The sequence below is a fragment of the Chiloscyllium punctatum genome, chromosome 33 (genome assembly GCF_047496795.1).
Source record: "Chiloscyllium punctatum isolate Juve2018m chromosome 33, sChiPun1.3, whole genome shotgun sequence".
Classification (NCBI taxonomy): Eukaryota; Metazoa; Chordata; class Chondrichthyes; order Orectolobiformes; family Hemiscylliidae; genus Chiloscyllium; species Chiloscyllium punctatum.
In genome coordinates this window covers 21,806,989-21,821,666 of record NC_092771.1, presented here as the reverse complement: position 1 = coordinate 21,821,666, position 14,678 = coordinate 21,806,989, and the positions used below count along the sequence as shown (strand labels likewise).

Here is a 14,678-nt window from a genome sequence, read left to right as displayed (position 1 = left end):
GTTATCAATCTTGATTTCCCTACAGAAAATTAAAACTATTATCACAATTTATAAAGTTCACCTTCCAACTCTATAGGGTATAGAGGGTTTCCAGGAGGGGCAAAAGAAAAGACACCCAAACGTCAATAACGTGACGTGATAAGCCTGCACACCACTCTAAAGGAAAAGCAGCTTTGGGTATGAAATCAACAAATTTTGGCAAGTGTCATAAAATATTAACTGCAAAGTTGGGAAGACCTTATTCTTGATTTTTAGTTCTATCACTTGAACGTACTTTGTTAACTCAGTTTTTGTAGAATATATGAAACAAAAATATTTCCAGTTCTTCAAAATAGAAACAGCTCTCTTCAGGGAAGTTACAATGAACATTAACATTTCTCCCATGGGAACAATGCCAAATACAGTTTAAAAAAAAAATGGACTTTCATTTCCTGTAACAGCAAGTCTTCAATAAATGGCACTGACGACAATCAACTATCTAGTACTAACTAGTTTAGGGTGTAGGTTTGCTCGCTGAGTTGTAGGTTTGATATCCAGACGTTTCATTACCTGGCTAGGTAACATCATCAGTGGCGACCTCCAAGTGAAGCGAAGCTGTTGTCGCCTGCTTTCTGTTTATATATTTCTCTTGGATGGCGTTCCTGGGTTTTGTGGTGATGTCATTTCCTGTTCATTTTCTGAGGGGCTGATAGATGGCATCTAGATCTAAGTGTTTGTTTATGGCGTTGTGGTTAGAGTGCCAGGTCTCTAGGAATTCTCTGGCATGTCTTTGCTTAGCCTGTCCCAGGATAGATGTGTTGTCCCAGTCGAAATGGTGGTTTCTTTTCATCCATGTGTAGGGCTACGAGGGAGAGAGGGTAGTGTATTTTTGTGGCTAGCTGGTGTTTGTGTATCCTGGTGGCTAACTTTCTTCCTGTTTGCCTGTACACAGATTCCTCAAGAACAAACCACGACAAGACGACCAAATACAGCCAGAAACCCTAACCACCTTACCATACATCAAAGTAGTTTCAGAAATGACAGCCAGACTACTAAGACCCCTCTGAATCCTAGTAGCACACAAACCCACCAACACTGTCAGACAAAAACTAAAAACCTTAAAAGACCCAGAACAACCCATGGACAAAACCAACGTCATCTATAAAATTCCATGCAAGGACTGCCACAAACACTACGTAGGACAAACAGGAAGAAAGTTAGCCACCAGGATACACAAACACCAGCTAGCCACAAAAATACATGATCCTCTCCCTCGTAGCCCTACACACGAATGAAAAAAAACCCACCACTTCGACTGGGACAACACATCTATCCTGGGACAGGCTAAGCAAAGACATGCTAGAGAATTCCTAGAGACCTGGCACTCCAACCACAACGCCATAAACAAACACACAGCCCCTCAGAAAACGAACAGTAAATGACATCACCACAAACCCCAGGAACCCCATCCAGGAGAAAGACATAAATAGAAAGCAGGAGACAACAGCTTCGCTTCACTTGGAGGTCACCACTGATGATGTTACCTAGCCAGGTAATGAAACGTCTGGATATCAAATCTACAGCTCAGCGAGCAAACCTACACCATAAACCTCAACCTGAGCTACAAAGCTTCACAAACCCTGCAACTAACTAGTTTTCCATCTGCTCCAAACAACATATGGTCAATGGGCTTTCCTCATCAGTAGGTCTGATGGTATATCATAAAAATTAAACCCGCAAATATTGGACTCAACAAGGCACCCTTCTGTTTGGACTCTCACTTTACCACTGTAACAGATTTTCCACAGGGAAAGAACTTGCCATTGGGATATCATACCAGGACCACAGAAAATCAGACCTGGCCTATAGTCTTCATTGGTCAGGAGATATAGTCATTCCACTACGAATGAAACCATACTGCTTATTCCTTCCTCCAGTACCAATCTTGCTCAGGGCATAAAATCTTTCATAAAACATGCCAGCCACTTGAAAGATGTAACATCAGGAAGAACCTGAAGCTAAATAATACCATGCCATTCCTCTTCCCATAAACGATGCAAATCATCAATAAAATTAGCGATTTTGCCATGAAACATAAAAGCTAAGAGATTCTAAGTGCAAAAAAAAGCCTCAAGAAAATGCAACTGGACTGTAAAATCAACAGCTCAATCTCTGGTTCTCCAGTTTATGCTGATCTAAGCTAATTCCCAGCTGCTGCACAACTGGGGTTTTGTTATAAGAGGCCTGAAGGTGAGAAGGCATAGCCATGTTACAATATCAAGCTTAGCATGACAATGGGAAACCTCATCAAGCACTATTTACACACCAAGGTTTCCCAATAACCAACCCAGCTAAGCCAAGCAATTTATAACATTGTGCAGTGTCACTGGACTTGAAATAGTAACTTTTCTCTCCACAGATGCTGCCAGACTTGTTCAGTTTCTTCAGGAATTTCTGTTTTTGTATGTTATGCTGGGCTCACTCAGCAACTCGTATAAGACAGACTTGAGAATCAGTCATATTAAGGTAGTCTGCAGCTGGCTGAGAAAGCAGTTAACTTTTAGATGTCAATCTTCTGAAGAGTTGTGAAGATTAAAACTCTACCTTAATATACTGTACTTTCAGAAGATCAGATCCAGGTTCGTCCGAAGAACTAATCAAATTAAGCGGTTTACGATTTGAATCTGCAACAAAATTAGCAGTAGTGAGCTTTGGACGAGGAACATCAAGTTAGGTTTCCATAAGTTGAATTTTAATAACTACAAATACACTTTAACAAACAGAATACAACAATACATGTAATATAAAACATATATATAAATGCTCAAAAACAACCCAGGATGTAATTTTGAAAACAAAAAAAATATTTTCAGGAAGGGCAGTGGCTCAGTGGTTAGCACTGCTGCCCCACAGCACCAGGGTCCCAGGTTCGATCCCAGCCTTGGGCTACTGCCTGTGTGGAGTTTGCACAGTCTCAGTGTCTGCGTGGATTTCGTCCAGGTTCCTCCCACCGTTACAAAGATGTGCAGGCCAGGTGAACTGGCCATGCTAAATTTCCTAATTGGGTTAGGTGCATTAAGTCAGAGAAAAATAGGACTGGGTGGGTTGCTCTTGGGAGGGTTGGGAGGGTTGGGAGGGTTGGGCCAAAGGGCCTGTTTCCACACTGTAGGGAATCTAATCTAAAATCTAAAAAAAAGTATCAAATAAAAACTAACACCAAAAATTGCAGACTTTTGTTCATAACTATTTCTTCATCTTCACCCATAAGACCATATTTCAAAATTCAAGTTAGACATTCATTTAAAAGCCAATGAAACAGTCCAAGAATAGGATGTCAGAAGAAACTCTACTAAACCAATAAGGCATTCTTAATTCGAAAGTTTTGCAGAGTAATAGGGATAAACATACCAGAAGAAACAGTTTTTGTAAAACAAAGTTCACCCTCTTCTTATGTAGACTCAATTAGTGGATCCTTTGAAATTTGGCATTCTTGTGATTCTGTCCCGATGAGGGCAAGATACCACTCTTGTTTGTTTTATTTATTGGTTTATTATGTCTTGAAAAGTTGCTGGGATGGCTCTTATTTTGCATTCTGAAATGATCCTCGAACTGCAGAATGTATGACAGCCACCCAGAACAGTAAGTACGTTCATTTTCACTCAAGCTTTGCTATCGAAGTTTATATTTTGTACAAGGACATGTTTTTGTTCAAAAGAAAGCAGGGATTTCCCACACATACTGCATTGGATACGAGTGAGCCATGTTGTAATGAAAATGCTTCACCCCTATCATAACGGCCAGACACTGCGTTGGTGTGGTTAAATTTAGACTCACTATTGCTGAAAATTGAATTTGACCTATGCATGAATAACACCTTTGACATGCAAGCTAGTTTAACAATTACTTCTGAAACCCTGCTTATGCCTTACAGCTCTGGGCGGTTGAACATGAATTTTGTATTTCTTGGGTCATTTCAGAATGCATAAAATGTGGCACTCCAGGTATTTTTAAAAGATGGCCACATCATAAAACTGCATTTCTCACAATCACATTACAATTACTTTTTACCATGAGTCCAATGCCAAAGTTGAATTCAATTCATTAATAAATACAAGCAACAGCTTTAAAGTTTTGAAATTATTTTACAATAAAATAAAATGCTGCATATAAAACTGATTTCCATAAAGTACACTGTGAAGAGTTACACATACCAGTGACAAAAGCTTTCAAAAACAAAAATGTTTCACCAGATAACTCAATCAGGGCTGTTTCGCCAGAATTTTCTAGCAACACGCAGCTCTTTATGAAATATAGCTCAAAACACCAATTAAATATTTATCGTAAGATGACATTTGACTAACAATGTTTGATAAAGATGTAAATTATACTTATGAAACCAGGTTTATTGTGCAATTAAAGTGAAAATTTCTATCTTGCTTTTTTTAAAAAATGTTGCAATGGCAAACAGACTATCAGCAAGGTAGTAAATGTAAGCATCAATGACTATGCTCAAAAATACTACAGTTAACACAGTACCTGGAATGAAGCTGAAATAGTACAGCAAGCCAGACAACTGACAACAGCACTGAACTTTACCATATTCAATGCATGGGCAATTTTTGGAAAATATCAAGCTAATAAAATGTTGGGATTCATAGCAGAAGAGTATACTTCAAGTATATAAAGATAGTCACTAATAAATCCAAATGGAATGCAGGAAAAGACTTCTTTATTCAAGTTGATGAAAATACAGAACTTGCCCCCATATGGAGTGGTTGAGATGCATTCAATCGCAAAGTCGATACTTTGTGATCAGGCATCAAGGCTATTCTGACAAACTGAGACAAAAGCAAGGTGGGAGAAGGTTTGTGTAAAATCTGAACCAAATGGTCTATTTCAGCACTGTAAATACTCCAGGCAAGGTTAAGGTTTTATAATGTATCACTCACAGCACAATGGAGTACTAAGTTCAGCAATGCTCAACTGGTGTCCTCAGGACATTGTAGCATATTTTTTTAAAAATCAATAGTTTGAAGGTAAACACGAGGAGATTGAAAACGCCAAGCATTGCCTTAAGTGAAAAGGGAAACACCTGTACATGAAATATAAAAATGAAAGTGTGGTAAGCATGCTCAAAAATAAGTCAAGATAATATCATCACAAGTTCCATTCCAGCAGAACAGTAAATGCTTTGAATAATGTGCACAACTGAGTACCAGAAACTCAAAATAAATCTGGACAGTACAATGGGAAAGCTGGGGTTCTGAGGAGATGTGCTTCAATAGGGTAAATCACATCTTCTCACTCTCAGCTCTTTTACATTTTACATGATCTTACAACTTATCGCCCCACCTGTAAATTCACAGCAGTTCAAAGCAATTTTCCTCAGGTAGGCTATTGCACTCAAATCGAACTTCCTTACTTTGGTTTCAGTTCCCAATTGCACTACATGGAACATGAGAAAAGAGCTCTTCTGCTTGTTAACCTGTTTTGTTAATTCTATTACAACCTGGAATTACAACAGAACATAGATACTAGTCACAACAAAAACTATTGAGTATTTAATTTAAATTACTTCACTTACACTACTACATTTGATTGTTAAGTGTAATCCAGTTAATATGTACTTCGAAAAGAAGAATGTCTTCAATGTTTCCTGTTTTATCCTATTTACTTTGCAGGATAAAGCTGTGGATATACTCAGACATTGTGAATGCTGCTTGCCTGGTCAGAAAGCATTAGGATAAGCCAGGTGATGGCAGTATTACACAGCTAAAATGTAGTTCCAACAGTGGGAACAAATTATACATATCTGTACAATTAAAACCAAGGATCTTCTGCATATTCATGAGTGAGAGCTTCTAATGTTGCTCATTATACAGATCAACCAAATAGGCCAATCCAATCCAAAAATGAATTCACATTACACCAGATATCAACTTGCTCATGAGAAACAGATTGTGAACTTTTTTTAAACACCACTTAATCAACTGTGATACTGCAATGCAGTCATGACAGTCTACAGTATTATTTGAGGTGCTATTTTATATGAGACATCATCCAGAGGCTCTGTCTGTTCAGGCAAGCGCAAAAGACATCGTTGCACTACTCCCAAGAAAAACTAGCCCTAACCCCTTACTCTTGGCACAAAGAATAGGATAACAGGAAGCTATTTGAATGGAGAGACTGCAGAACTCAGTGGTAAGAAGGAAGGGTATGGGGGGGGGGGGGGGGGGGGGGGTGTCATGGTACACGAATCATGAAAAGTTAGTATGTAGATATAGCAAGTGATTAAGACAACTGGCATGCTGATAATTATTCTGTTAGGACCAAGGTTGGAGGTGTGTATTGTGTTTCTCGACTCCACTGACCGCAACATCGATTGACTATATTGTTAATCAGTAAATGTTAATTATGTACTTACCCAAAATAAGGTTCATTTCTTAAATAAACAATATTTCTGCTTTATTATAACAAGAGTTAACCCACAAAGAACTAACAGTCTGAATTACGAAAGTAAAGACCCATCTAAATAATTATAAAGTCACAGAGATGTATAGCACGGAAACAGACCCTTCGGTCCAACTCATCCATGCTGACCAGATATCTGGACATTTTCTTTGCAAAGATTCGGAAAAACAACTTGGACAAAACAGTTAATTTTCAGACAGTAAAAGGATGAGGTATGAAAGGTTCCAGGTTGGTTTTAGCCTGGTGCCTTTCTATGTGTGGACAGGTTACTACGTGCAGATGATTGACCCTCTGGGACCTTTTCATTGAGAACGTCAAGATGAAAGTTTCTTGGAACCTTGTAAGGAAAGTAGCGGTGAACCCTTCCAGTTCTGAAATGATTCTCAGGAGTTTTTTTTTGAAAAGTGACAAAAGGCTGAGCTGGGAGCTTTGTCTTCTCCAGTAGGTCCCTCATTGAACTCCAAAACACTAACAACCAGCCATACTCCTAATAGCTATAAACCCAGGCGTGACTTCCAGGCTCAATCTGAAGTCATGTGTCTTCCAATAAATCCAAGCAGTTAGCCAAAGACATGGGTCTTCCAGCACATTGCCTTTTTGCTTGTTAAAAAAAGGGAAAGTCCTAGTGTCCCTTCAATGGCCTTTTAAAAATAAAGCAATGGGTTTAATATCACTTTAGCACCTCAAATGAATCTGTTTCACAAAGCTTCAGACATCAGTCCTCAAATAATGCCAATAATGGAGGCACATTCATAACAGCTGGCTATGGAATATAAAAGTAAGAAAGTTTTAATGCAGCTGTGAAAGGCCCTTGAGAGGTCCCATCTGGTGTTTGGTTCTGGAGGTTTGGTTTCCTTATTTGAAAAAATATGGAATTTCATTGGAAGCCCTTCAGAAGATTCAGCCAATTTACTGCTGAGATGAAGGGGCTCCCTTATGAAGAAAGATGGAACAGATTTAGCATACCCCTTTGGAGTTGAGAAGAATGAGGGGCAATCATAAAAAGAGAAAAAGATCCCAAAGAGAATGGACAGGGTAGATCTTGTGGGGGTGGGGTGTGAAAGGCTATAACTGCAGGATTGTTTAAAAATGAAGGTTTTTTTTTAAAAAGGAGGATTTTCTTTTCTTTCAGGCATTGCTATCTATGAAAGAGAATTCCACAAAACAACGGGTGCTGGGTTATTGATATTTTTCAATAAAGACAAAGTTAGATAGAAACTTCATTATAACAACAAGACTTAATCCACAAAGATGCAGAACCAACGGTCTGAATGATGAAAGTGCAAAGGTTTACCCAACTAAATAATTGCAACAGAGTTTAAAAAAGGGAGATTCAAGGATTACGGGATGGGGGTACAGACGAGTGCGCCAAGTTGAAAGCACAATCACATCAGCTATGATCTTATTGAGTGGCAGAATAGGCTCACAGGGTGACGTGGCCTGCTCGTGCTCCTAAGATACATGTTCCTGACATTCTGGCCAGTCTCTATCTACCCAACAAAAAATTTCTAGTCATCTAGCTTCTTGTCAAATTTTGCCATGCGCAATTGGGGACAGCATTTGTCGTCAGCTTAAAAAGACATGCATTTCTACCTCGCTTTTCTTGACCTCCCAAAATACTTCATAAATTCATTCTCATCTTCCAATTGACACAGGCTCAAAATGACAGATTGAAAAAATCACTGGGCATAGAAGTACGCACTCATATGGCATCAACTACCAGTTGCAGTACCTAACTTTGCAGACTGTTGATCCTAATCCAGCTAATCCAAGTAGTACAACTACATCTCTAATGCAATAAGCTATATAGTTGAAGTGTTTGCCAAGAGTTAGTGCACTGGGCTATGTTAGCTAACGAACTTCTCTGAAGCTTCTGTGGCAAGACCGAATAAGGCAGGTTTACATTTCTAATAAAAATAACACAACTCACCTCCTTAATTTCAAAGTTCAGCTGAACATTGACAACGTCATCTGATGCACCTTTTATTATATCCAGATCTGCTGCTGAGCCTTCAGTTGCCACAGTTTTCACAGGCTTGGTTGCCTCTGTGGGATCTATGAGTTTCTCTGTTTATTTATTAATATGCAAAGTGTTCGTAAATCTCATTTTTCAACAATAATAAAGAATTACATTTTATTAAATTAATACACCAAGGGTCACTTACAAGAGTGACTGATTGATCAATTTAAATGAAGTATTTATTTTAAAATCTTTGACTGTGATTTTAACTTGGTATCCATACATAACAGTCCACGCAGCTTCGAGTGCAAGCGCATGTGGAGTTTCCTGCTATCCATCAGATCAACACACTACTCAAAGGTCACCATTGGATGACTGCTAATGAAATATTATAAAAACCCCCATGAATTTACACAAAATCTTTCAGACCCCACATGAAAGCATCCCATACACTACAAACTAATAGAAGACCCACCTTTCAATGACACAACACAACTTCGATCTCGTAACTATACAAACTGTGGAAGTTCCAGCTTTCCATGAAAATCTGGACAACTGGAGTGGCAAGTGGCAGCACCAAGGCTCAGCGTATGGCACCACTGCCTCACAGCGCCAGGGACCCGGGTTCAATTCCAGCCTTGGGTGACTGTCGTGCAGAGTTTACGCGTTCTCCCTTTGCCTGCAAAGGTTTCCTCCAGATTCCAATTTTCTCCCAGAGTCCAAAAATGTGCAGATTAGGTGGATTGGCCAAATTAAATTACCTCGTAGTGTCCAAGGATGTGAAGGATAGGTGGATTAGTAATGCTAAATGTAGGATTATGGGAATGGGTTTAGGAGCTGGGTCTAGATGGAATGCTCTTCAGAGGGTCTGAGCAGGCTCGATGGACCAAAAGGTTCATTCCACACTACAGAGATTCCACAATTTTATGAACTACTTGAGGACAGGTCAGGGAACATGTGGTGACTTGCTCCACAAATGAAAAGAATTAAAAAAAAGATTATTTGTAGCCATCCAAGTCAGACCATTGCTCTGGGAGATGTATTCATGCTGGCATCACCAACCATTCACACTGAGCTGAAGCCATTGAATGGATTGTGAACTTCAAAATTAAACTAACTACTATCCCAGCCATTCAAAAATAAACTTACATTATTTAACCAAATACTATTTAATGGAAAAGCACAGGTCAGGTAGCATCTTAGGAGGAAAATCGACATTTCGGGCAAGAGCCCTTCATCAATTTTCCTGCTCCTCGGATGCTGCCTGAGCTGCTGTGCTTTTCCAGCACCACTCTAATCTTGACTCTAATCTCCAGCATCTGTAGTACCCACTTTCACCTAAATACTATTTAATGACAAGCTTTTCTTAAAATTTAAATCAAAAGCAATGTCAAAATAAAATCTTTAAATTTATGATTTTGTCTATAATTTTCCACAAGAAAATAAAGATTGCAGCTCATAAATGATGATAATTTTATACTTGATCAAAAATAAAACCATTAATGTGTTTTAGTACTATGCTTCACCTAAACAGAGCTGCTGAGTACATTGTTAAAATTATAAAACCAGTGAAATAATGGAGATCAAATCAGTGAAACGGAAGGATGGAAATCAGCTTAGCTCCCTCTCAATTTACAGGCACAGATATCTATTTAGAGAAAAACGCTCAATTAAACAAGTTACAAAATTGCACTCTTTTCAACTCAAACATGACAAAACGAGTTCTGTGTAAGCATTAAGCAATTAAGTGAGCTCGCTCAGCAACGTCATTCCTTAATCACATGCTGAGATTTAGGTCAAATGTTTATCAGCTTCTGCACATAATTGTGGTCCCAGAAAGTAAAGGGAAAAACTGTGTCATCAAGAAACAATCAAAAAATGACAACCGTTCGCAGGAGAATGCACAGCAAGAGAGATTAAATGAAAGCAAACAGAAAATACATATGGTCAATAAAGTTCTTTTGTAGGTCACTGGTTTTCACTCACATTTAAGTTTTATGATTTAAAACACAAGATTTAATTGAAATTATACTCCGCATCAATCAAATGATTGCCCTTACTTTTCACGTCATCCTTCAGAGCTTTTACTGCATTTGTTTCTTTGCTGCCTTCACCAAGATTTTGCTCAAAGACCTTCATCAGAACAATTAGATCATCTTCACTGAGAACAATCTGAAACAGGAAAACAAGTAGCGAAACAGTACAGCAAATACAAAACATTTTGCTCATAAATACTAATTGCAATCATGCCTCTTCTAGCGTAAATTTTGGGAAGCAAAGTTTGCTCCTGCCCTGCCAGACATTAAAAATAAAAGTTTAAGAAACAGAGGTAGGATTAGGCCATTCATCCCACGAGTGAGGCCTGTATTTCAACAAGGTCACGGCTGATCTGGCCATGGTCTTACCCCCACTATCTGGCCTGCTTCCCAATTATCTTAAACTCCCTTGTCAGTCAAAAATCTAATTTAGTCTTGGAAATATTCACCGACCCAGCCTCCTCTGATATTTGCAGGTAGAAAGGTCAATAAATATAAAACAACTCTTGTGCAGGAAAGTTTGACATGGAATATTGCACACCCTGTAAGACACCTACCTGATTTTATTGATAGTATCATCAGATGGGTCTGGTCACCAGTAACCAGAACCCGGCCCACACCACATTTTTCTCTCCAGTCATGCTAAAACATTGAGAGAAGTCTGAACCAATGATTTATTGAGTGCACAATTTTGGACATGACATTACAGAAAGGATGTCAAGGCAAAGAAGAGGTTCACTGCAATCAGAATTGGGATGAAGATCTTTAGTTGTACAGAAAAACCAGAAATATTGGCACCTTTCTGTTTAGGGCAGAGAAGGTTAAGGAGGGGAATGACAGAGAAGTGCAACCTTCTGACATTTTTTGACACTGGGGGGAATCTCCCTTCATCACCTGGGAAAGGACAACCAGAGGTCATGGATTTAAAACAGCCCTGACGAGAACTACAGGGAAAATGAGGTTTTCACCACCAGACAGAGCATGGTTAAAATCCAGAGCACATTACCTGAAAAAGAGTGGTAGTAACCGATCTCAAGGAACATCTAAAATGGCACTATGCAAAATATCCTACTTAGAACAAGCATGAAAATGAAATACCATAAAACATGCTATTACCCACATTCATGGTCTTTAAATCTCCTTTGATTTCCACATTTGGAATTTTGAAGTACCAGGCTGCTGACAAATTTCTTTGCACAGTGAGTTGTAAGTTGGTGGGCTGCAGCATTTGAATGTCAAGTTGAGATGAACTGGTGTGCAAGACAGTCCTGATTGAAAAAGATGGCTGAATTAATCCAGGGCAGAGTAGAGCTCTTTATGTAATGATATTACACTAAAAAGATAATTCCTTTAATTTGTCTAACTAAAAAATGGCTTTAAATCTTTAATTTAAAAATCTACATCGAATGTCAGAGTTCTAAGTTGAGGGGGAGGGTGTCGGGAATTGATCCTTCCACCCAATTTTTGCCCAAAAGTTTCCTAACATTTCTTTGCCCTACAGTTCAATACTATTGTTATCATCTAAATTCAATTCCTCACCCCCTTGTGTGAAAGCAGACAGTGACCTACATACTCAATCCTGGCAAAGGAAATATTACAGTTAAACTCCTGGCAGTGCAGAGTTCAATCTGACATGACCACTTCACCACCCCTCTCAACCCTAACTCCACTCCTGCCTTGGTTCATGTGCTGCCGATCTCCTCATCCATGCCTTTGTTTCTCAACCTGACTATTCCAATGCATTCCTAGCTGGCCTTCCAATTTCAACAAACTCAAAAGTTATCCAAATGTCTGCTGCTCACATCCCAACTTGGGCAAATTCCTGTTGACCTTTGCGCCCACTGATCTACACTGGCTCCCAGATGAGCCATGTCTGAATTTTAAAAGTTCCCTCCATGGCCTCTGCCCTCCATATCTTTGACACCAGTCCTCCCCCTGGAAACTCCATGTTCTTTTACTCCTGGCCTCTTTAGAATCGCTGATTTTATTTGATCCACCACCAGTGGCTATAATTACAGCTGCCAAGGTCCTGCACTTTGGAATTCCTTCCCTAACCCCTCTGCTTCTCTGAAATGGTCTCCTCCTTCAAGATGAATCATGAAAACTATATTTGACTCCACTTTTTACACCTGCTTCATGGCTCAATGTCAAAATACCATGAAGTACCGTGGGATATTTAAATAAGTTAAAACTTTCACACATCCAAGTTCTTCACATTTCTGAATAACTATCAACAATAGAAACTCCAGATTACTCTCCCTCTCCTTGGCAACGTGTCACAAAAGCTCAGTGCCAACATGCTGCTCATCTTTTTCCAGCTCCTCAATGGAGGGATCAAATTTCCAACAGGGGATTTTCAGGTTTTCACAAATGTCAGTTGACTCCCTTCCCAAAGAAATCATCAGGAAAAGATCAAAGCACTTGAAAATGTGGTCTAAATGGGCAAGTTGAATACAAAAATAATTTAGTGCAAATACCAGAGGGGTTCTCAGCTCCTCTATTCTGTTCCAGACTTCTACTTAATCGTGACTCATCTTAAGGAGAATCACCACAATGGCCAATGGAAAATTATTACAAATCCCAGGAAAGTTAACTTATTGCTCATTTATGAAAATAGTGCTTCATAATGTGAAATTCAACATAGAATATAACCATTAAATGCAATGGAATTACTAAATTATTGGTTAACAGTCCAGTGCAATTTATTTATTAGGCAGATTTTGAGCTAAAGGCAGATGCATCAAACTCACTGGACTACAAGATGCAAAAATTTAACTTTACCTCGAAAGTTTTAGCTGTGTTAGATGAACATCCATGACGTCCAATACAGGTGGTAACGAGAACCCCTCATCTGGGATCAAAGTGAATCTATTTTGTACAGTAATCAAACCCAAATCTGCCATAATCGCATTCATGGAGATGGAGGACTCTGGGATGATAATAACCGGAGCTTTCAAGTATATGTCCATTGCCAGTCGGAAACTCTTCTGGGCAAAATCCTTGACGCTGGAAGCTGCTTTTTCTGCAGCCTGGGCTGTTGCTGCACTTAATGCTTCCTTTGCTGCTTGGAAGTTGTCAAAGAAGTTCTACAGTAAACAGTTAACAACAGTTCATCTGTACTCAAGCTGTGGTCATTTTTCATTAAAAATATTAGAAAAACAATTTCCCTTAAGCAACTTTAAGTCAGTGCATTGGAGTAGAGATATATGAAACTTTCCCACGAGAAATGGTTGAAGCATTTAAGGGAAAACATACAAAACCATAAAACATGAAAGCAGATGCAGACCATTCAGCCCATCGAGTCTGCTCTGCCAATCAATAAAGTAATGGCTGAGCTAAAAATCCTCAACTCCACTTTCCGGCATCTTCCCCAAAACCTCTCATTCTTTCTCAAATTAAAAATCTGCCTCCCTTAAGTTTGAAATCACTACATAATCCAACCTCAACAGCCTTCTGTAGTAAAGCATTCCACAATTTTATTACCCTCAGAGTAGAAATTCCTCATCTCTGCCTTTAATGTGTGATCCCTTAGTCTGAAACCAAACCTTCTGGTGTTAGAGGAGAAAGTGAGGACTGCAGATGCTGGAGATCAGAGCTGAAAATGTGTTGCTGGAAAAGCGCAGCAGGTCAGGCAGCATCCAAGGAGCAGGAGAATCGACGTTTCGGGCATAAGCCCTTCTTCTGGTGTTAGGCCCTCCTATACCTACCCTGTCAACTTCCCCCAAGAGTCATATGTTTCACCAAGATCACCAATCATTCTTCAATATTTCAGTGAGTAATAGCTCAAACTACTCAAACACTCAAAGCTTCAATGAGGAAAAAGGAACGTGGCCAAGATGGAGCGTAATCACATAAAAGGCCAGGAACAGAACTAGGCCATTCGAGGTCATAGCCGATCTCGAATACCGCAATGGCATTCTCACATTATCCTCATACCCCTTGACATCATGAATATCTAGAGAGCTATCAATCTCTGTATTGGTCATACATACTGGTAAATTATCAACTGGGTGGGCTGAATGGTCTGATTCTGTGTCATATATTCTATTTAATCTTCTACTTGAAAAAACATAATTTGCAGTTACCAAGATCCCAGTCGCGACTACAAGATCCAATTTGGTTCAACCAGTGAAAAAGAATTAGTCTAAGAATCAAAATCAGAAAATTACAGGCTGCAGAGCCAATTAATGGAAAATCACAGCCAGAAAACAGAACTACGTATTCACATGTTG

The 14,678-nt window shown here is 39.1% G+C and overlaps 1 protein-coding gene across 5 annotated transcripts in view; it reads right to left on the bottom strand.

Moving 5' to 3' along the window:
* Nucleotides 1–14,678, bottom strand: part of vps13c (vacuolar protein sorting 13 homolog C) — a 284,102-nt gene that overhangs the window by 121,995 nt on the left and 147,429 nt on the right. For all 5 annotated transcript variants that reach the window (XM_072553135.1, XM_072553136.1, XM_072553137.1 and 2 more), the window contains 6 exons: nucleotides 13,228–13,532; nucleotides 11,567–11,714; nucleotides 10,471–10,582; nucleotides 8,381–8,517; nucleotides 5,332–5,488; nucleotides 2,584–2,663 (listed from right to left, as the gene is read on the bottom strand). In XM_072553135.1, coding sequence (XP_072409236.1) covers nucleotides 2,584–2,663; nucleotides 5,332–5,488; nucleotides 8,381–8,517; nucleotides 10,471–10,582; nucleotides 11,567–11,714; nucleotides 13,228–13,532 — 939 coding nt within the window. The remainder of the gene's footprint in view (nucleotides 1–2,583; nucleotides 2,664–5,331; nucleotides 5,489–8,380; nucleotides 8,518–10,470; nucleotides 10,583–11,566; nucleotides 11,715–13,227; nucleotides 13,533–14,678) is intronic.